Source organism: Lipotes vexillifer, unplaced genomic scaffold, assembly GCF_000442215.2.
Source record: "Lipotes vexillifer unplaced genomic scaffold, Lipotes_vexillifer_v1.1 scaffold438, whole genome shotgun sequence".
Classification (NCBI taxonomy): Eukaryota; Metazoa; Chordata; class Mammalia; order Artiodactyla; family Lipotidae; genus Lipotes; species Lipotes vexillifer.
Window position 1 is genome coordinate 1,681,009 of NW_006784126.1, and position 23,678 is coordinate 1,704,686.

The 23,678-nt window shown below is 38.8% G+C and overlaps 1 protein-coding gene across 1 annotated transcript; it reads right to left on the reverse strand.

Annotated features, from left to right (window-relative positions):
- Positions 1-416: 416 nt before the first annotated feature.
- On the reverse strand, positions 417-5,311 carry SMLR1 (small leucine rich protein 1). The gene is made up of 2 exons (XM_007456550.1): positions 5,179-5,311; positions 417-502 (listed from the first exon to the last, which is right to left on the reverse strand). Exons 1-2 carry the CDS (start codon positions 5,309-5,311, stop codon positions 417-419), a joined length of 219 nt encoding a protein of 72 aa, XP_007456612.1.
- Between the last annotated feature and the right edge of the window lie 18,367 nt (positions 5,312-23,678).

The window sequence follows — 23,678 nt, forward strand, 5'->3', positions numbered from 1 at the left end:
AATCCACAGGTGCTCATCTTTTGCTATTTATCTGATTTCTACCAGAGTATCTTCACCTCCAAAATCAGAATAATGCGGGTTTCCATGGGATTATATAATAATGATGCTTAAGAATTTTAGTTTGAAAATAGTGCCCTTCAGAGTAGACATAGTCCTATAAAAGTTAAAAAGTTACAATGTGCCTAGTCCATAGAGCACATCCAACAAAATCTTAACATTCTTGGGACTCGCCAAAGAACTGCTATTTAAGTCGAGTCTCATAGCTGTCCTCTTGAACCACTTTTCAGAACAAGCATCTTAGTATTCTTTTTGTCTTGCTGTGGTTCTAGTTTATTAACTATTTGCTAAGCCGTTGACCTTCGCTCTCTGACCAGTAGAAATTGACTGTGCTTTAGCCATTGATCAGTCCCCAACAGTCACGTCCGTTTCTCTCTCTGGTACCAGGAAGAGCTAGCCTTACGATTGTGTTGGCGATCAGGAGTCGGTGACAGTTCTTCATTAACTGAAAGGAAAAATACCAGTTAATACTGTGGAGGCAGCTGAGTGCCACTGGTCATTTACAACTCCTCAGGCATTATTGGCCAGCATATCTACCCTGGTGGCCCCAGCAGGTTACAGAAGTCATCGTCATCAGAGCAAGTCCTATTGCAGCATCTCTCCTTTCCTCCTCAACCACTCCCAAAAGAAATATAAATGCTGATTTCTAAGGAGTGGTCCTGGTTAGAGAGGGCAACCTACAACTGTAATAAAAGGTGTTACATGCTAAGTATATTTTATATTCAGTAGATTGTGTTGATTAAATGTATTAAGGCTCCCACATTCAATAAGCATTTATTAAACATGTCTATTACCCAAGACCCGGGGATATGCAAATGAGTAAGACAGGGTTTCTGTCCTGTTCCTCCCCGCCAAAAATGTGTTTGGGTGTTTGTAAGTCTTTAGACAGGTCAAATTAGTCTCCTTTTTACCTTTTGGCATCTTTGACTGAAAACTGAGTGTCAACTTTTCGCCGCTTACATACTCCTTATCCCCTTAAAATATAGCTTCAGTTAAAGCTACTCAAGTATTAAAACTTACCAATGATGTCCTAATTACTAAATCTGGTGGCATTTTCCAATCCCCAGTTTTCTCTGTAGCATTTGACACGAGCCCCCTTTCCATGACACCCACCCCCAATCATACTCCTCCCTTTGGCTTTTATTATGTATCATCTTTCTGTGTATTCTTATCTGCTCCTGTAGCTTCACCTGTTACCTCTCTGGCAATAGCAAATTTGAACTTTAGCCCTGAAATCCTGACAATTATCCTTTGAGATCTTCCTGGTACATCCAAAAAGAAAAAAAAAAAAATTCTCTTCCTCACCACCACCAACATGCATAACTGAAACTATATTTTACTCTTAAAAGTTTATTTTCAGAATTATAATTAGATTATCCAAGCCGGAGACAAGGAGTTCATAATCTCATAGGAGGTAATGTATTTTATAGAATTGAACCTGAAAATGTTCCTTTTGGTCCCCACGTCAAATCCGAGCACTCTCTCTGAACTATCCTTTTCTGATTCCACACTGCTTGTCATCTCAATTGAGAGAGGGTATATATGCATTGGATGGTAACAGGTCTTAGGTTACATGAGGCTCAAGACTTAACAGCTAATGTTTCTTGATCACTTATGTGCCAGACACCGTGAAAAGCCTTTTCTCATTTAATTCTCGCAATGAAATTATGTTGTAGTCACCATTATAATTCTTACTTTACAGGTGAGCAAACAGAGGCATAGAGAAATCAAAATGAGGCAATTTGCCCAAGATCTTAGAAACTGATAGATTCAGGATTCAATCCCAGGCGGTCTGACTCCAGAGCCCACATGCTCAGCCACTCAGTTTCACTGCCTTTCCACATAGATTACTGCTAGTTCAAAGGTATTGCTTGAGATAGCTCATGACTTAGATTATAGACTCATTGAAATATGAGTAACTTCTCTCATTCTTAATTACTGAAGGCTAACTGCACAACAGGTGCTTTGAATGAGGAGCCAGGATACAAATTCTAGAGTGAAAATGGGTGACCTGAATAATGACGTTGAAAGAAGAGAACTAGAAAATGGAAAACTAGGAGAGAAAGCAAGAGAAAACCCATCATTCCTCAATGAGTTATATCTACCAAGTGAACCAAATGTCTGTGCCAGGCACAATGAAGAGAGCTAGAGAAATAATTTATCCTCCTGAAAGAGCTTGCAATTTGGCCATCATTTCATTTTGATGGGTCTGTTAAGGGCAGTGCAGAGACTAGACAGGTGAGATTAGCCAGGTGGCCATGAAAACACCTGAGTTTGTAAGTGTAGAATATTCTGCAGGCAATGAAGTTTTCCTTCTTGGGCCACAGGTGAAGAAATGTAATCTTCTTGACTCAGAGCTAAGCCTTTATGCAGAGGAATCACCATCGTCAGTAATTAGCCCTGTTACAGAAAGAGATGGATCGAGTCCCCTCAAAACTTTTATAAAATTCTTGCCTTGTTTAATTCTCACACTGTTGGCTCTCATGTTGGTGATGTTTATTTGCCTGGGCCAAGAGGATTCCTCCATTCAGCAGATACCTACTGAACACCTACTCTGTGTTCAGTACTCCAGGGGTAGTGTTTTGGCTGAGAGGGCTAGCTCTGGAGCCAGACAGCCAGGGTTCAAATCCTGTCTCTACCATTTTCTCGGTGAGTGACCTTGGGTAATTTACTTAATTTTAAGTAAATTTTATATAATTAATTTTATTTCTAAATAAAGATCAATAATTTTATCTTTAAGTTTAATAATAGCTACTAGATATATTTTAATAATAGTTATTATAATGACACAAACACTGCCTTCTTAGAATTTATAAGTCAGCAGGGGTCATAATGACCAACAGTTGTTCAGAACAGGCGCTGTTAAGAACCTTACGTGTATTGCCTCACTTAATCTCCACACCAACCCTACAGCTGTGTCCTGCTATTATTTCTGTCTCACAAGTGAAGAAACTGAAGCTTCAAGAGATGAGGTAGTGTGGCCATTGTTACAGACCTGAAATTCAAACCTCCATTTGGTTTGACTGTCATCTGAGATCTTAACAGTTTCACTCTGCTAACCCTTAACTTACTCTTGACTTTTAGAAATGCTTATCTGTTTCCTTTTGGATTGCTGACTATCAAAACATATATATAAAGTTCAGTGAGAGATGCCTAGCCGTGCTGTGCATTTTCCATACTTTAGTTAACTGTTTTAGAAAGTCAATTGCTGAAGGCCAGAACCTGATCACTTACCTGACCTTATTTTATTTTATTTTACATCTAGCTTCATACAAAAACTTTCAGCCATTCAAGAGACACAATTTCTTTTCCATAGTGACTATTTTTGGCAATGTTGGTTATTTTAGCAAAAGCAATTTGTTCATGATCAGTGTGATAGTATTTTGAGCGGCACCGAAAGTAGCAGTTTAGGAATCTCAGGACTTGGGGAGATAAGATAATCAGAACTTCCACCCGAGGAGAGGTGACATGTCCCTGGCAGTGGTTGATGAAGGGTTTGGTGATGGAAAGTTCAACACTCAGACCTCCACCTTAAGAGCTACTCCTCAAGGCAACTGACACAGATTGAAGAGTGCAGGATGTTAGAGAATTTTCTTTCTTCCTTTACGAGAAGATTGATGTTCTCTACATACTAATTAAATTTACATGCACCATTACCTCCTAAGCCTTGAAGTATGGGGATTAATGATGAATGATTATGATACCGTCACATGCTTTCCATCACATCTTAAAATGCCTCTCTTGTCTGATGGACTTAGGATTATGAGGTAGGCAACATGACTTTATGTTCCAGGACGCAGGGATCGGGGGTTCTGTGAACACACTAGTTTATCTGTCAGCGTCCCTTTCTTTACAGGGACAAAATAGGAATGATTACACTTGCCATAACACTGGTTGCAAGATTAATGACATGACATTTGACCATCTGTTTACAGTTTTTAAGTGGGAGCTGCTAAATAGAGATTCAAACTGGTGATATCTTATTTGGGGCCAAGTGTTCTCATTTGCCCTCAAACTGGAGAGAAGATATTACTACTTGCCCTTAGGAAAGCAGCTACAGAAAGAACTATAATTTAAAAACCCACATGTTCTCAGGGGTTTTTTAATAAGAAAGGAAAATTTGGAATTAAAGGGATCACATCCACATAAAAATGAAAACATGTCTAGTCTAAGGTTATCTGCTAACACTGGAAAATGTAATCAGCAAAAAGGACACACAGATCCCATTGGGAGATGAGGGAAATATAAGCAAAGGATGGTTTGAGGAGGGGTTTTCAAATTTGTTTTTAGTACTTTAATGACATCATCCAACTTAAGAAATATTACTGTTTTTTGATATTGCTAAAATAGCTGTTAACCTCTCGTATTAATCTAACATTTGCTGGGTATATTATTAACACATAGTCTATCAAATCACAGTGCAGTTTCATTCATTTCGATTACAGCGGAATAAACAGGCTCAATCCAGGACCCAGCTTCTCACGTCCCAGTCGCTTTAAACTTCCTGAGGGTTTTGTTTTGGTTTGTTTTGGTTTGGCTTTGGTTTTTTTTCCTTTTTTTTTAACCTTAAGACCCCAGTTTCATGGTAAATTTACATCAAGCCATCAAATATCTATTAAGGCTTGACATTTGCCAAACACTGTGATAGCACAATGTTGGCACATTTCCTTAGTAGAAGTTCAGCGGATGAGGATTGTGTGCACACACACTCACAGGAACACACGGGCACGTGCGCGCACACACACACACCTGTCAGGTTGAGATGGCAGACCAAGAAACACATTGTAATGTTTGTGAATCTATTGGCCTGAGAGACACAGACAAGCAATCACATGTCCAAATTGCTGATTCACAGTTCGCTTGTCTGCGAGGGGCTGCAGTTAAGGGTGCCCACGGGAGGCCTTCAGAGCCTCGTACGTCATCCACATTGCTGGAAAGATCAAATTTTGCCACGTTCACCACAGAAGATATCTTAAGGGGGGTGCTTATTGAGAAGCACCTACATATCAAAAACATGTGTGGCTCCAGGCCTCCCAGAAAAATGGACGGCACATGGACTTGTTCCAAATGTGTGCCATGGGAAAGGACTCTAATCCCTGCCGTGTGTGGCTTCTCACTTACCCTCCATCAGCTTGATCCTGAAGTAGGCAATGAGAAGGAACAGCAGCAAAGTCACGGGCAGGAAGATGCCAGAGAGCAGGAACCAGCCTGGGAGCTCTCTCAGGAACTCCGACAGTACAGGGCTCATTGCCATATCACACAGACCACCGATCCCCCCTCAACCCCGGGCCGGTGGGGTTCGCACTCAGATGAGGGCAGCTTCGCTGAGTCCACACTTGTTTTCTTCTGGGGCTCTGGCCTTTGCTCAGCACATCTCAGTGGAACTTTTTGTGGACTTTGCTCTATTTAAACAGCCCCATGAATTCTGAGAGGATTGCTGGCAGGTTACTCTGTAACTCAGCTACAAAGTGTCGAGGAATTGAAAGGTGATTCTCCCAGGCCATTCCAGAGATGAGTATTTATCTGGCAAGGTTGGAAGTGACACCAGGAGACCTAAATTTCTTTGTATTCAGTTTATCTGATATGAAAAGTACCTGACTTTAAGCAAACCTCCTTGTTGTATATATTCTACCAATATATGCCCAGACGTAGGAAGAATTTTTCCTACATTTTCTAAATTTCGGAGAAAATATTAATTAGTAGCTATGTTAATGTGCCTGTGTCGAGAAAAAGTGAATTTTCCTTCATACATAGTTTATACAACTAATAGCAAGGAAGGAGAAACAATTTTCTTTCCATATGTAAAAACTCTTCCTAATATGTCCTACTCCGAATGCTTTTCTGAGAGGTATACTGCTTTATTCAGTTATTCAACAAAAATTTAATTCTACTACAACCCAACCTCTTGACTAGATGCTGGATGTACAAGAAAAAGTCATGGTACCTTCCCTCTGAGAGTGGAGGCAGAGAGAGAGAGAGAGAATGGCCATAAGACATAATGGTGGAATGGATGGTAATACGGGCCCTGTTCCTTCTTACCCCAGTACATCAGTTTGTGCTTGCTGCTTTAGTAGCTGGCACTCTCAGCTGTCTCCTGCTCACACAGTCCTGTGGCCCACCCTTAGCAGTAGAAGGTGCCCCCTGAATGATAGTGATGTGGCTGGTGTGGTAACTACCAAGTTTCTGGGAAAAGATTAAAAGGACAATAGACTGTGTTGATGCTGGTTTATAAACTGAGTTGAGTTGCCATCCACTGCTTTAGTGAAAACATTTTGAAGATACTGGTCTACTAAACTAAAACCAACTAAAAGATCCTTTCTATCATTAAAAGGCCTCCTGGAGGATTTGGAAAATTTGGGGAGGGAGATCGGCAGCCACCTCCTTGGGCTGATTTCTCTTCTCATGTTGTCACCCTGCTCCCCATGGCCACTTGGGTGAGTGGCTGCCCTCTCAAGGGCATGCTGCTGTCAATGCCTCCTGCATTTTTCCATCAAGGGTTCTGCATGGCCATGCAGAGTCTTAGTCCCAGCTGTAAAGTCAGCACCCTAATGTATAAAACAATAAGAATGGGGAGGGTCTCTGGGATGCCTAGCTGGCTTCCTAAGCAGTAAACAGTAAATAGATTTCTGTCTGATCTACCCCTACGTATTTCATACTTTATGCTATTGTAAAGAGCGTTGCTTTTAAAATTTCAATTCCTGATTGTTTGTTGCTGGTATTAAAGGTTTCCTTAATTTGTTAAATATATCACATCACTGGGAACTTTTAGAAGATTACATATTAGGATTTGTTAAACACCCTTTAGAGCTTAAGAACTTTTATCAATAAAGACTCTTTTCCAAATTCACACTGGTTGCTTGGGTTAAGTAGGCCTAGCAGGTAGAAGGATAGAGATGTTTGAAACACTGGTAATCAGTCTATTTGATTGACCAGAATTTGGGGTGGGGTTCCATAGAGTGTGCAATACGTTACCATAATGACAGCAGATTCTTCACCTAGCTTTTTACCATGTGGTGGGTGTAATCATTACTGTCACTGGAAAATGTACATCTGTGAAAATAGAGGGACATGTTACATTTGGGGTTAAATTCTCCTGTTGACTTCCTTAGTAGTGAATGAGCCCACTGTTGATTTACATGACAGTTTATGGCACAAGTGATTGCAGATGTTGATGTGAGTTCCTAGGGAGCTACTCCTATACCACCTATTATGCTCTTAGTGACAGCTGGACAAAAGCCTTTTTTAGATAACTGTGACCTGTTGAAGGTGATACCAAAACCACCAGGCCTCTGATTTGGATTCTGTATTCATCTGAATAAGCCATAAAGGGTGAGTCATTCCAATGACATGGCGCAGAGCAGTGAAGGTTCTGAAGTCCGTCACTGGAAGGTGCCAAAGTGCTGTTGACTGATATCTGGAGGATCAAATTATGTACAGCTGCAAAACCAATACAAAAGAAACGAACAAATTTTAAATGAAGTGCTCTGATTTAATCATATGGGTGATGTTTTGCTGATGAAGTGCACTGCTCACTGTAAATGCTCCAGTGTGGGCCTTTTGGGTAGGAAAGTCTATATTCTCTGACCCTTGTTAACTGCCCTTCTGAACTTGGCTCATTAGCCCATGTCAATTCAAGTAGTATCACTTGGCACCAGTACTACAGTCAACCCAAAAATAAGAGCTCTGAAATCGTGTGGCAGTGGTAGGTTATGAGGTACTCTTTCAGTAAAAAGATAGACATGGAAGTGACAATGAAGAATTTAAATTCTTTGTGAACTTTGAGAAAAGGTCCACAGGCCTTCATTTATTCATATTTCAAGTAACAAATATTTATTGAGGGTTTAACATGTGCCCTGGAGTTACTGATTTGGGGCTGTGAACATAATCATGGATGACAAAGTCCCTGTCTTTATGGAACTTACATTCCAGTGGGGTGTAGTAGTATACACCCCAGGGAGTAGTGTGAACACTTCCCATATTCTATCTCATTATGGTCTTATAACAATGCCTTTGAAGTAAGTACCAATTCTCTAAAGCCCACGGAGCTTTCATAACTCATCAGTGATCACACCACTAGAAAGTGACACAGTTGGAATTTGAACCCAGACCCCAAACACTTATCCATTATATTCTACTGCCTCTCAACCCCCTAGAGATATAGTGTCAAGTCATGATAAGTGCTCTGCAGAAAAAAAAGAAAAAAAAAAGCGGGACAAGGAGAGAAGAGACTAACAGGAAGTGTTACTTTTAGGTGAGTGGTCAGGGAAGGAGTACTAGCCTGATAGAACTGCTGTAACACAATACTACGGACTGGGTAGCTTAAAGAACTGAAATTAATTTTCTCACAGTTCTGAAGGCTGGACGTCCAAAACTGAGGTGCTTAGCAGGGCTGGTTTCTGTTTAGACCTCTCTCTTCGGCTTATAGATGGCTGGTTTTCTTCTTGCTCGTTACCTCACATGGCCTCTTCTCTGTGCTTGGGCACCCCTGGTTCTCTTCCTTTCCTTATAAGGGTACCAATTGTATCGGATTAGGGTCCCACCCTCATGACCACATTTAACCTTAATTACCTCCCTAAAAGGCATTAGGGCTTCAACATATGAATTTTGGTGGGGTAATCAATTCAGTCCATTACAGATTTCTCTGAAAAGCAGACTTTTGAGCAGAGTCTTGAATGAGAAGAAAGATGGAGCCATGAGCATATTTAGAAGAATGGAGTTTTAGGCAGAGAGAACAGCAAGTACAGAATTCCTGAGATAGGAATGTTTTTGGTGTGATAGGAGATGCAGAAGTAGGCCTACCGTGGCTGGAGCACATTGAGAAAGGGGAAAATTGGTAGAAAATATACTTTTGAGAAACTCTGATCTAGAAACATGACAACACTGACAGTCGCTCAAGAAAATGTGCCCACAGGGTGGTCTGTGAAACTAATTCCATCGCATTTTATTAGGCATTGCTTGGAAAATGGTTAAATAAATGTAGAGAATACTGGGGTAAGGTGATTTCTTTACCGCAAGGTTTCTTAGAGCCTTTAATTTGGTAGGGCGCATTGTGAATCCCCAAGAGGAATACAGCATGAGTCTTTCCCAAACTCACTGGACCATTGAGTCCTTGTTGCCAGGAGAATCTCAGGAGATCACGGTCTGCAGAACATGCTTTTGCTTTTGGGTATCGGCCATTAGGTAAGAAGATTTGTCTTGGTGCTCTGAGTATCAACCCTACCCTAAGTATCAAGGTATAGGATTGGTATTCTTAGGTAGGGAATGGTGGATAGGAATCAAGTTATTCTGAGAAATTATGGGGCTTTTTTACTTCAGTTTTTGTGAATTGTACTAGCACAGACTGGCCCCAACAATTCAAGAAGCATGAACATTGTCTGATTCATTAAATTCTCCAAGTATCAGCCCACCTCACTTTACAAAGTTATTTTGTTTATAGGAAAATGATCTTGTCTCATCCATGAAACTCTTTGCAAGTTTATTTTGTTCATGGGAAAATGGTCATTGGAACATGCCCACCTGACAGTTTCTTTGAAATCCTGTCTTATTTGGGGTCGTGATACAAATTACATGTTTCTCTTCATTAGCAATGGGCTGTGACAGGAGTGGGTAGCTCTCTGGGAGTAGTCTAAGGATGAACGTTTGCACCCCAGGGTCTCCAGGGAGGGGAGGGCACTTTGACAAACCAAACGTTACTTGTTACTTGAACATGTTTAGAACATCAGAGATGGAAATTCTGTTCAATTCAGCTTTTCTCTCCATTCATCCATTACGCTTTGGTCAATCAACATGACCAAATAAGATATAAAATAACCTCTTATTTTATATCTCTCATATAAATAAGAGATAAGAACAGAGACTGATTTATGCTAATTTGAGTTAATGAAGTTTAAATTTCAGCACCCCTCATTTGCCTGGACCCTCCCAAGACCCAAGGAGGGATACCGAAAATATATACACGTGGTGTTAGTTTTTGTAGAGTTTGCAAACAAAAGGTATATTGGCTGCAATAGATATCTCTCCACTCCAGATTCCCATCTTTCACGCTCTGTATGCCAGGAAGTGTTGGAGCAGCCATGGAAATTTTGGGGACAGCTCTAGGGGGAAGATGAGTTGGGGACACATTTAATTTGGGTTGGTGGAAAGTTTATGTTTTGCAGTTGTTTCTGTATATAGTTAAGTTGTAGTTAGCTGTCTTGGTGTAGCAGTGACTTTCAGGGGTACTCATACCCCTTCTGTGCTATAATTCTTTGCATTGTGACCCAGATTTTCAGGGGCAAAAGGTTGTATCACAATTTGAACATGTCCTATGCACTTAACTTCAGAAGTATGTGGGAAGTGGGAGAGAAATAGGATTTGAAATTTATGGGGCCAGAAGCTGCTGTGGAAAATTCTTCCAAATCTCATGCATGTAGAATTATAAGTGGAAGATTTGATTTTTATTCCTGCTCAGTCAAGATGAAAGTTCTCTCCTGCAGTGTATACAGTTATAAACACAATATGCATTTTGGTGTTAATGGAGTAGAATAGAATTTCTCAGAACTCCTGTGTCTGAGGATGAATACCATCAGCAATAATACTACAAACAGTTAGTGCATCTTTGTGTAAAATGTTGCACATTTTAAAGATCCCAAAGCACTGGGTTACATTTTAGGGTGTATGATAGATCTTGTCTTGACAAAGTGTGGCACTTCCGGACAAAAGAGAGTACTGAATTGGGACCTGAGGAAACCCGTGTTCCAATAACAAAACTACATGTATTTCTGAAAGTTCCAAGTGTGTAATATAAGGGAAATTTGATTATATGGTTATATAGCACAACATAATATAATGACAATTAAAAGCACATTTAATTCCTCTTGGAATTCCTTAATTTCAGATTATTTTTGTGTGTTTCAAAATGATGGATTATACCAAAATTCAAATATGATGAAAGGGAAAGTTCCCAGTGGAGGCCAAAATAAAAAACTGAAGGATTGACAGAAGCTCCAGAATGTAAAAAAATTTGCTTGTCAGCTTTTTAAAATTTGTAATTTATTTCTTTTCTCATTCTACGTAAATATTCACTTTCATCCAGTTTGTTGTGTTTGCAATTTTGTGTTTTTTTCTCTGAAATAGGGACCTTCAAAATGTATAAGCTTCAGACCTGTATTACTTGGGTCTGCTGCTAGGTAAGAAGAGAAATGTTCCAGAAGAATAAAGCCTGAGACAAGTACTGGAGAACCTTGCTCTAATTTCTCTAGTTTATGCTTCTTGCCATAATTTCAGGAGGCTGACCCCTTCTCATTGGTCTCTCTGGCTATTTGGAGGCTCTTAAAGGCAGTTCTAATTTAGGGGGAGGTGGTGAAAGTGGTTCTGCAGACTCTATGTCAGAGACGAGCTTTACCCAAGCAAGAATTAAATTTAACCCAATATCATCAATTGATTTTATGGGTTTTTTTTTTTTTTTGTAAATTAAGGCTCAGCCTTTTCCTGCAATATAATATTATGCTTAAATATACATCCCGGAGAAGATAATCCAGCGTAATGCCATTACACAGGTTTATAGCTGATCTTTGAAATCTAAATCTAAATTTTCTTTGAGAAAAACCCCACAATTTTGTTTCTATTTCCCTTTAGAAAAAAATCCTTGTGACTTCCGCAATATCCAAACAGTAAATCCAGTGTTTATTTAAGCCTGAGAGTTTGCAGATGACTGACAAATCTATCGTTTTGCACAAGCCCTGCTTTCTGTCAGAGAGCTGCAGTTTAGAGATTCACTGCTACAGCATAGGCGAAATTCTTTCCTTAGCAAAGTCGGTATAATGCACAAGTTTGTATTAATCACTAAGGGTAACCTAGAAGGCCATTACTAGAACTTTTGGCCAAGGTGGTAACAGGAAAATAACAGCTGTTTGTATAAAGAAACTAGGAGCTCATTTGCACAGCTATTGGAGGCAATAGGGAGATTAATGCATGTTGTCAGTTAATACAGGTTTAATTTGACTTGCGCTAAAATAGCATCAATACACATCACCCCTTTGCCATTCATTCCTTCTGAATGCTGATTAATTTACTCTCATTTCACCCTGACTGCTGCCAGGCAGTAATGAGTGGTAGCCATCTGGCAGTCCTATTTTATCTTGCCCATTGCCCCTAAAAAAAGCAGTGATGGGAACAGTCTTTTCCTGGGCGTCCATCCAGCTGCTCAGAGTTCCCAGCCCTCTTCTTGGGGAATGCAGGGCAGATACCCATCCAGACAGTGAATTCTTGAACTGGCACGTGGTTTTTGTGTTGAAGCTGGTGAGCCAAAGCCTCCTGATTTCAGAATTGGGAGGGATGTATAAGAGAGCCTGTATGTCAGAGTTAACAGTTAAGCCACGTAGAAAGATTTGTAAAGTACAGCTACTGCTCTAAAGTGATATTTTATAGATGCATAATAATACAATGTACACAGAGATAAAGCTCTTTACAGACATATAAAGCAATACTGTTAATAATGTCTTAACTCCTGAAAGAACAGGAAACCATCTGGTCTCAGTAATTGCTTCCAAATATAATTTTTTTCTTTTCATGATGTCTTCAGAAAAATCAGACATATTACCTCATTATGGGTAAAAGAATAATAAATAAGATTGACATAAATTTGATTCTATTTCAAGGACACTGTTTTAAAAAAATCCACTTTATTGAGGTATAGTTCACACACATTAATTTCTGCCCATTTAAGTCTATATTTCAGTGTGTTTTGACACATTCACATACTCATGGAATCATCACCACAATCAAGATATAGAATATTTCCGTCGGTCCCCCAAATTGTTCTTGTGGCCCTTCCTGGTTAGTCTTCACTACCCCAACACCAGGCAACCTCTGATCATCTGTCAGTGTAGATTAAATTGACCGTTTCTACAGTTTCATAGAAATGGAGTCTTACAGTATGTATGCTTTTGTGTCTGACTTTTTTGCTTAGCATCATTCATCCACACTGTTGCATTTTTCAGTAATTGATTCCTCTTTATTGGTGAGTAGTATTTCAGTCCATATCTATTCTATATCAGTATGGATATGCCATAATTTGTTTATCCATTCACCTGTAGATGGACATTTGATTTCCAGTTTTTAGCTATTATGAATAAATTTGTGTACATGTCTTTGTGTGGACCTATCTTTTCATTTCTCTTGAGTAAGTACAGATTTGAATAAGAACAGAATTTCTGGGTCTTATGGTAAATGTATGTTTAACCTTATAAGAAACTATCACACGGCCTTTCAAAATGATTATGCCATTTCACAATCTCACTAGTAATGAAGGAGGAGGATTCTAATTTTTCCTCATTCTCACCAACACTAGGTATTGACATCTTAAAACATTTTTATCTGTGCTAATGAGTATGGAGTCCTATTTCATTATGCATTTAATTTGAATTTCCCTGTGTTTTAAAATATAGGTTTTATTATTATTCAGGTATAACAAGGTCAATAGATCAGGAAATGATTGCTATAAGGGTCAGCAAGGACCTAAAATATTAAAACATAGAAAATACAGAATAAAAAGGCATGATTAATGCCCCTAATGACTAACGATGTTGAGCATTTTTTCATGTGTGTATTGGCCATTCATATAGCTTCTTTTGTAAACTGTTCAAATTTTTTGCCTATATTTTTATTGTGTTGCCTTCTTAATGAGTTATAACTAAATTCTTTATAAATTATGCACAAAAGTCCCTTGTCAGATATTTGTATTGTGAATATTTTCTCCCATTTTGTAGTATGTCTTTTAATTTTCTTAGTAATGTCTTTCAAGGGGCTTAAGTTTGAAATTTTGATGAAGTCCCACTTAATTTGTTCTTTCACACTTTTTGTGTTTTATAGAAGAAATCTTTGCCTACGCTAAGATCATAATAATTTTCTCCTATGGTTTTTTGTTTGTTTGTTTTGTTTTATTGGTTTTTTTGGCTGTGCCCCATAGCTTGCAGGATCTTAGTTCCTTGACCAGGGATTGAATCCTGTGTTTTTTTCTAGAAGTTTAGTAGTTCTAAACATTGCATTTAAGTCTGTGATTCATTTTGAATTAAATTTTTATACTGCCTGAGGTAAGGGTCAAGGTTCATTTTTTTTCCCCAAGCAACATTTGTTGAAGAGACTTTCCTTTCTCCATTGAATTAAATTGGCATTTTAATTTTTACTGAAAATCATTTGACTGTATATTTGGGGGTCTATTTCTAATTCTCTGTTCTATTCCATTGATCTGTAGGTCTATTCTTCTGCCAACACCACATTCTCTTGATGACTTACTGTAGCTTTACAGTAAGTCTTGAAATCAGGAAGTGTAAGTCACCCAATTTTGAATCATTTGACTATTCTAAGTCCTTTTCTTTTCCCAAAAATTTTAGAAACAAATTTACAACAACAACAAAAAAAACTGGCTGAGATTTTGATTGGAATTGTGTTGAATCTACAGATCAATTTGGATAGAATGACAATCTTAATAGTATTGAGCCTTCCAGTTCATAAATATGGTCTATATTTCCATTTATTTAACCTTTTGAATGTTCTCTCAGTAATCTTTTGTGGTTTTCAGAGTACAGGTTTGCATATATTTTATTTAATTTATTCCTAAGTATGTCATGTTTTGGATGCTATTATAAATGGAGTTTAAAAAATTCCACTTCCAATTGTTTGCTGCTAGTATATAGAAATACAGTTAATTTTTAAATATTGACCCTGTATCTTAAAACCTTTCTAAACTTGCTTGTAAGCTTTAAGAGGTTTTTTGTTGTTGTTTTGTTTTTTTGGTAAATTCCTCAGGGGTTTTTATGTGTCATGTGTACATAAAGAGAGTTTTACCTCTTTTTTAAAAAAAATTTTTTAATCTGCATGCTTGTTATTTCTTTTTCTTGCCTAACTGCACTGGCTAAGGCCTGTAGTACAATGCTGAATAAGTAATAAATGTTCTTTCCTTGGAAGTTATTCTGCTTAGTTTCTCACGGTTTCAATCTTGCATGCATACATTTGTGTTGGACAAATGACTCAAGAGGATTCCTAGGCAAATTTTTGAAACTGTTTCTCTGCTTAGCTCTTTCCTCTTGGGGACTCTGCTCTGCAAATTCCATCTGCCTTGTCCTCCCTAATTCCCAGTCTCTGAATCTTAAACTCTTAGGCTCTGTTTGGGTTCACCCTCCCTGTCCTGCAATCTAGAGACTGTCTTTCAGCAGAAAACCTGGATAATGGTAGGACTCACCTTATTTTTTACCCTACTTGTAAGGATCACAATCCTCTACTGTCCAGTGTGTGAAAATAGCTTTTTCTGTGTTTTATCAAGTTTCATAGTTTACAACAGGAGGGTAATTCTGCATCCTGTTACTCCTTCATGGCCAGAAGCAGAAGTAGATACTATTTAATTTCTAATTATCTACCAGTTTATTATTATTATTAAGTTATTTTTATTTCAAAACTTGATGTGTGACTTAGCCAGTTTTATTCTGGTAAGAGAAGGAAAATTCTGTCCAGTGGTTCTCAACCTGTCTCCCATTAGGCTTATTTGAGAGCTTCTAAAACATTCCCATGTTCAGGCTGCTCCTTTGATGATTCTGACTTAAATGGCATGGATTGTTTTTAAAGCTCTCAGGTGATTATCAGGTGTCACAAAAAATTGAGAACTACCAGTTTACTCTCAAAACTCTACTTGCCAGTGATGTGTTCCTTGGTATCCTGGTGTGACCAAAATGGCTTACGGGTGTCCTGAGTCACAGACCTATTCATCCCTGGGGACAGCCAGTCTTAGACAGAGCCCTTGCCCCAGCAGGAGTCAGCATCCTCAGTTTACTCCAATGTGCCACACAAATGCCATCATTTCCTGAGTGTGTTGTGTCTGTAGAACATTGGAGCTTTAGAAGTAAACCCTCCTTCAGTCTCTCTCATCTTCAGGTCCCAGCTCAAACGTCACAAAACCTTTCTCTGACCCCTCAAGGACCATCCTTTTTCCTTCCCACCCATTCCCTTCACAACACATCTGTACTTCTATGACAGCAATATTAGGGTTTTAAAATCTGTTTCTATTTAAGATTTTAGTCCCTGGAGGGTAGAGGATGGTTTCTTTAATATCTTCTTGTCCTTCCTGTTACCAAGTAGAGTGTTTTGCATTTCATATTTATTCTTTTTGGGTAGGCCATTTTGGAGTTTAATGTTTGGAAATGTTCTGTGGGCAAAAATATTTTCTGTCTTATTAAAAATATATCCTGTCAATGTATGTTTTCAGATTTGCTGTAAGTCAGTTGGGTGGGAGAGGAATACAAAGCCTGTACTTGGTGTTACACTATTTATAGTGGCCCTTGAACTCGGTTCACGTCTCTAATCTTTTTTCACAATTTTGTCCTTTAGGGAGAAGAATTGGTATTGCCTTTCTACCTTTAGGTATTTATACTTCAGAAATAAAATGGATTTTATGAATTTTGCTCTTTATACCATTTTAGCTTTTTAGGTCCAGATATTTTTATTAGGTGAGATTATTCTTTTTTAATTAGTCAATAAATAAATTGGATGGAAAATGAATTTGCATAGGGATAATTTGGAAGAAAATGTGAATGTTCATTGATATTCTTGTTGGCATAATCTATTTGGCCACATAGCACCTAGCTTGGTATGTTTACTCAATTCTTTTTTTACATTAATATTGACATGTCCAGGATCACTCTGTTCAATATGGTATCTTTGCATAAGTTAGGGAAATTCTCCCCATCTGAATATTGCTTGGCAAACAGAGCAAAGCCTGCATCGTAACCCACTCACCTGGGTCAGGAATCCTTGTACAGGGCACTATTTGTACAACCTGCCATAGTAGCTCTCTGATGACCTCTTTACTTTTAGGACATTTTGTTTCTGTATAATTTGGCATATTTCCAGGAGACAAACATAGACTTAATATCCTCCAATGAGTATAAGACGCATGAGTACTAATTGTGAAATTAACGTTGGAGGGAGAAATTAAGGAGGTCTTCGCTAGAGTCATTTAAATCTCAGTTGCATGGTTTCTCCTGTGGAAAAAAGCCCAAAGGAGATCAAAGTTAGAAAACTAGGTAAATATTTACCACATGCTAAGGCAGGGGTGAGGGGACCTGTGGGAGCTGGACACTGAAAATCTTTGGCTGATGTCTTCCATTAATGGCATGTTTTGGTTGGCTAAGACACAAAGGAAACAGCACATTTGCCAAGTGGATGAACATGCACTCACTTAGCTTCTGGCCACGAAGAAAAAGGGTGAGGCTGTCAGCTGTCAGGGAGGAAGAGCCAAGGACAATGCCAGAAAATGCCAGAGTAATAGTAGGAAAGGACCACACATGGAGTCCCTTTGTGAGCTAGTGACTCTCAAATCTTTAATTTCTCGCCAACCATGAAATTTAATTTTGATGGGATAAGCGCTACACTTATCCACTGACCACAAATTCGATGCCTTGGAGCCACTTCTCAGATTGCACGCAGGGAAGGGAATGGAACAGTAACACTTATTGTATAGCCCTGTTTGCTCTCCAGAACATCTGATGCCTTCACATACATTGTCTCATTTAAAACAATCCTTAAATTGTTCCATTTGACCTAAAGAGGAAGATGTTGTCATTGGCAGAAAGGGCGAGTTGGATGTTTCTGTTATAGGTTTTGCCGGATGGAAGTAATGAATTTCACTTAGGCTTGACTGTATTTTTCTAGTTGCAAATCACAGTGAATGATGGTCTTAAATATATGACCTCTTTCATTAGTACATGTTTTCATTTCTTTTTTCACCTACTGGTGCTGGTTCTGTTTTCTTTCCTCCTGCTGATTTTCTTGATCTGCTTTACCCCTTCTCTCTTTGTTTCTGGTTAACATCATGTGTAGGTAACCTGCTGTGTCTCCAGGCCCTCAGACCTCATTTGTTATACAGCGCTCTCCCCCAATCAGGGCTCCATCAGAGGCTCTCTGGGGTTTTTATTTAATGGGCTTCAATCAACATCATTAAGAGAGATCTATTCTGCCATTATTTTTGCATATTTTTCCTGTTGTTTCTTAAAGTAGAAATATCTTCACAGAAAAACAGGAATCTCTGTCTCATCCTCTCTCCTGGTTTATTATTCTTGTTAAAACTGAGTCTGGGCAAATGGATATTCATATGGGGGATTAAGTGAACAATGTAAGAGAAGAATATTATGTTTTCTATTGTGATTGATTTAACCTGTATTGAAGAAATAGAATAGATATAAGGTACCACTCAGTGCATACAGGGCATGGAGGGCCAGGCCCATAGGCCTATTGAAGTCATATCTCAAGGAGAGCTCATTGGATCTTGGGACTTGGCAGGTGCTGTCTTCCAATGGCTGACTATGTAGACTTTATATACAAATATTCCCGGTACAAAGTTGTCACTTTAAACATTTTGATTTTGAAAACCCTGGGCAGTTCAACGTTAGGAGACTAAAATATTCATCTCTGGTTTTTTGTCAAGGACAATCTGCTTCTTTACATTTAGATCTTCGTGTATCCAAGCTCCAAAAGTGAGACCTCTCTTCTTGAGGAGCAAACAATTTAAATATAAAATTTTGTAAAGGTACTGAACAAACTGCAGTAGGGAGGGGGATATTAACCATGCCTTTTTATTTTCTGTAATTTTTGTTTGTTTGTTTTGTTTGTTTGTTTGTTTGTTTTGCGGTATGCGGGCCTCTCACTGTCGTGGCCTCTCCCGTTGCAGAGCACAGGCTCCGGACGCGCAGGCTCAGCGGCCATGGCTCACGGGCCCAGCCGCTCCGCGGCATGTGGGATCTTCCCGGACCGGGGCACAAACCCGTGTCGCCTGCATCGGCAGGCAGACTCTCAACCACTGCGCCACCAGGGAAGCCCTATTTTCTGTAATTTTAGTGCTTTGACATCTTGGAGCCTTGCTGATGCTGGAAAGGCTGCTCTTCCCAGAGATAGCCAATTCCTAGAAATAGTAAACAACTTCACTACCAGAGAGCATGCCTTTCATATGTAAACTCACCAATCCAGAGGTCACACAACTCTCGTCTACTGGGTGTTCAGACTCAGGGCTAATATTCCTCTGCCCTTATCACTCCAGGGCCAGGTAATAGACAGCTAGAGACATCCCCTATAAGCCAGAGCCTGCTGAAGTTATTCAAAGTAACCAACACTAAGCCTTCTTACCTTGCCCTGTCTTGCCTTTCTGGCAGAAAGGACAATAAAGGCTCTTGTTCACATTTTTCCCTCATTCTTCTGCTTTCCAGCTGACCCTCGTGCTTCCCTGTGTGGCCCTGTGTGGCATGGCTTGCCTCCTTCTCTTGGTAACTGTGAATAACAAGCTATCTTTTCTTCTCTCTTTTTTTTTTAGGGTCTTCATTTATTTTTTTTTAACATCTTTAATGGAGTATAATTGCTTTACAATGGTGTGTTAGTTTCTGCTATATAACAAAGGGAATCAGTTATACGTATGTCCCCATATCTCTTCCCTCTTGTGTCTCCCTCCCTCCCACCCTCCCTATCCCACCCCTCTAGGTGGTGACACAGCACCGAGCTGATATCCCTGTGCTATGTGGCTGCTTCCCACTAGCTCTCTGTTTTAAATTTGGTAGTGTATATATGTCCATGCCACTCTCTCACTTTCTCCCAGCTTACCCTTCCCACTCCCCATATCCTCAAGTCCATTCTCTAGTAGGTCTGTGTCTTTATTCCCGTCTTGCCCCTAGGTTCTTCATGACCTTTCTTTTTCTTTTTCTTTTTAAATTCCATATATATGTGTTAGCATACGGTATTTGTTTTTCTCTTTCTGACTTACTTCACTCTGTATGACAGACTCTAGGTCCATCCACCTCACTACAAATAACACAATTTCGTTTCTTTTTATGGCTGAGTAATATTGCATTGTATATATGTGCCACATCTTCTTTATCCATTCATCTGTTTATGGACACTTAGGTTGCTTCCATGTACTGGTTATTGTAAACAGAGCTGCAATGAACATTTTGGTACATGACTCTTTTTGAATTATGGTTTTCTCAGGGTATATGCTTCATAGTGGGATTGCTGGGTCGTATGGTAGTTCTATTTTTAGTTGTTGGTTTTTTTTAACATCTTTATTGGGGTATAATTTCTTTACAATGGTGTGTTAGTTTCTGCTTTATAACAAAGTGAACCAGTTATACATACACATATGTTCCCATATCTCTTCCCTCTTCGTCTCCCTCCCTCCAACCCTCCCTATCCCACCCCTCCAGGTGGTCACAAAGCACCGAGCCGGTATCCCTGTGCCATGCGGCTGCTTCCCACTGGCTACCTACCTTACGTTTGTTAGTATATATATGTCCATGTCTCTCTCTCGCCCTATCACAGCTCACCCTTCCCCCTCCCCATATCCTCAAGTCCGTTCTCCAGTAGGTCTGTGTCTTTATTCCTGTCTTACCCCTAGGTTCTTCATAACATTTTTTTTTCTTAGATTCCATATATATGTGTTAGCATACGGTATTTGTTTTTCTCTTTCTGACTTACTTCACTCTGTATGACAGACTCTAGGTCTATCCACCTCATTACAAATAGCTCAATTTCGTTTCTTTTTATGGCTGAGTAATATTCCATTGTATATATGTGCCACATCTTCTTTATCCATTCATCCGACGGCGGGCACTTAGGTTGTTTCCATCTCCGGGCTATTGTAAATAGAGCTGCAATGAACATTTTGGTACATGACTCTTTCTGAATTCTGGTTTCCTCAGGGTATATACCTAGTAGTGGGATTGCTGGGTCATATGGTAGTTCTATTTGTAGTTTTTTAAGGAACCTCCATACTGTTCTCCATAGTGGCTGAACCAATTCACATTCCCACCAGCAGTGCAAGAGTGTTCCCTTTTCTCCACACCCTCTCCAGCATTTATTGTTTCTAGATTTTTTGATGATGGCCATTCTGACTGGTGTGAGATGATATCTCATTGTAGTTTTGATTTGCATTTCTCTAATGATTAATGATGTTGAGCATTCTTTCATGTGTTTGTTGGCAGTCTGTATATCTTCTTTGGAGAAATGTCTATTTAGGTCTTCTGCCCATTTTTGGATTGGGTTGTTTATTTTTTTGTTATTGAGCTGCATGAGCTGCCTGTAAATTTTAGAGATTAATCCTTTGTCAGTTGATTCATTTGCAAATATTTTCTCCCATTCTGAGGGCTGTCTTTTGGTCTTGTTTATGGTTTCCTTTGCTGTGCAAAAGCTTTGGAGTTTCATTAGATCCCATTTGTTTATTTTTGTTTTTATTTCCATTTTTCTAGGAGGTGGGTCAAAAAGGATCTTTCTGTGATTTATGTCATAGAGTGTTCTGCCTATGTTTTCTTCTAAGAGTTTGGTAGTGTCTGGCCTTACATTTAGGTCTTTAATCCATTTTGAGTTTATTTTTGTGTATGGTGTTAGGGAGTGTTTTAATTTCATTCTTCCACATGTAGCTGTCCAGTTTTCCCAGCACCACTTATTGAAGAGGCTGTCTTTTCTCCCCTGTGTATTTCTGCCTCCTTTATCAAAGATAAGGTGACCATATGTGTGTGAGTTTATCTCTTGGCATTCTATCCTATTCCATTGATCTATATTTCTGGTTTTGTGCCACTACCATACTGTCTTGATTACTGTAGCTTTGTATTGTAGTCTGAAGTCTGGGAGCCTGATTCCTCCAGCTCCGTTTTTCTTTCTCAAGATTGCTTTGGCTATTCGGGGTCTTTTGTGTTTCCATACAATTGTGAATTGTTTTTTCTAGTTCTGTGAAAAATGCCATTGGTAATTTGATAGGGATTGCATTGAATCTGTAGATTGCTTTGGGTAGTATAGTCATTTTCACAATGTGGATTCTTCCAATCCAAGAACATGGTATACCTCTCCATCTATTTGTATCATCTTTAATTTCTTTCATCAGTGTCATAATTTTCTGCATACAGGTCTTCTGTCTCCTTAGGTAAGTTTATTCCTAGATATTTTATTCTTTTTGTTGCAGTGGTAAATGGGAGTGTTTTCTTGATTTCACTTTCAGATTTTTCATCATTAGTGTATAGGAATGCCACAGATTTCTGTGCATTAATTTTGTATCCTGCTACTTTACCAAATTCATTGATTAGCTCTAGTAGTTTTCTGGTGGTATCTTTAGGATTCTCTATGTATAGTATCATGTCATCTGCAAACAGTGACAGATTTACTTCTTCTTTTCCGATTTGGATTCCTTTTATTTCTGTTTCTTCTCTGATTGCTGTGGCTAAAAGTTCCAAAATTATGTTGAATAATAGTGGTAAGAGTGGGCAACCTTTTCTTGTTCCTGATCTTAGTGGAAATGGTTTCAGTTTTTCACCATTGAGGATGATGTTGGCTATGGGTTTGTCATATATGGCCTTTATTATGTTGAGGAAAGTTCCCTCCATGCCTACTTTCTCAGGGTTCTTATCATAAATGGGTGTTGAATTTTGTCAAAAGCTTTCTCTGCATCCATTGAGATGATCATATGGTTTTTCTCCTTCAGTTTGTTAATATGGTATATCACATTGATCGATTTGTGTATAGTGAAGAATCCTTGCATTCCTGGGATAATCCCACTGGGTCCCACTGGATCATGGTGTATGATCCTTTTAATGTGCTGTTGGATTCTGTTTGCTAGTATTTTATTGAGAATTTTTACATGTATGTTCATCAGTGATATTGGCCTATAGTTTTCTTTCTTTGTGACATCTTGGCCTGGTTTTGGTATCAGGGTAATGGCGGCCTCGTAGAATGAGTTTGGGAGTGTTCCTCCCTCTGCTATATTTTGGAAGAGTTTGAGAAGGATAGCTGTTAGCTCTTCTCTAAAAGTTTGATAGAATTCGCCTGTGAAGCCATCTGGTCCTGGGCTTTTGTTTGTTGGAAGATTTTTAATCACAGTTTCAGTTTCAGTGCTTGTGATTGGTCTGTTCATATTTTCTATTTCTTCCTGGTTCAGTCTCAGAAGGTTGTGCATTTCTAAGAATTTGTCCGTTTCTCCCAGGTTGTCCATTTTATTTGCATATAGTTGCTTGTAGTAATCTCTCATGATCCTTTGTATTTCTGCAGTGCCAGTTGTTACTTCTCCTTTTTCATTTCTAATTCTATTGATTTGAGTCTTCTCCCTTATTTTCTTGATGAGTCTGGCTAATGGTTTATCAATTTTGTTTATCTTGTCAAAGAACCAGCTTTTAGTTTTATTGATCTTTGCTATTGTTTCCTTGATCTCTTTTTCATTTATTTCTGATCTGATCTTTATGATTTCTTTCCTTCTGCTAACTTTGGGGGTTTTTTTGTTCTTATTTCTCTAATTGCTTTAGGTGTAAGGTTAGGTTGTTTATTTGAGATTTTTGTTCTTTCTTAATATAGGATTGTATTGCTATAAACTTCCCTCTTAGAACTGCTTTTGCAGCATCCCATAGGTTTTGGGTCATCGTGTTTTCATTGTCATTTGCTTCTAGGTATTCTTTGACTGCCTCTTTGATTTCGTCAGTGATCTCTTGGTTATTAAGTATTGTATTGTTTAGCTTCCATGTGTCTGTATTTTTTACAGATTTTTTCCTGTAATTGATATCTAGTCTCATAGCATTGTGGTCGGAAAAGATACTTGATACGATTTCAATTTTCTTAAATTTACCAAGGAT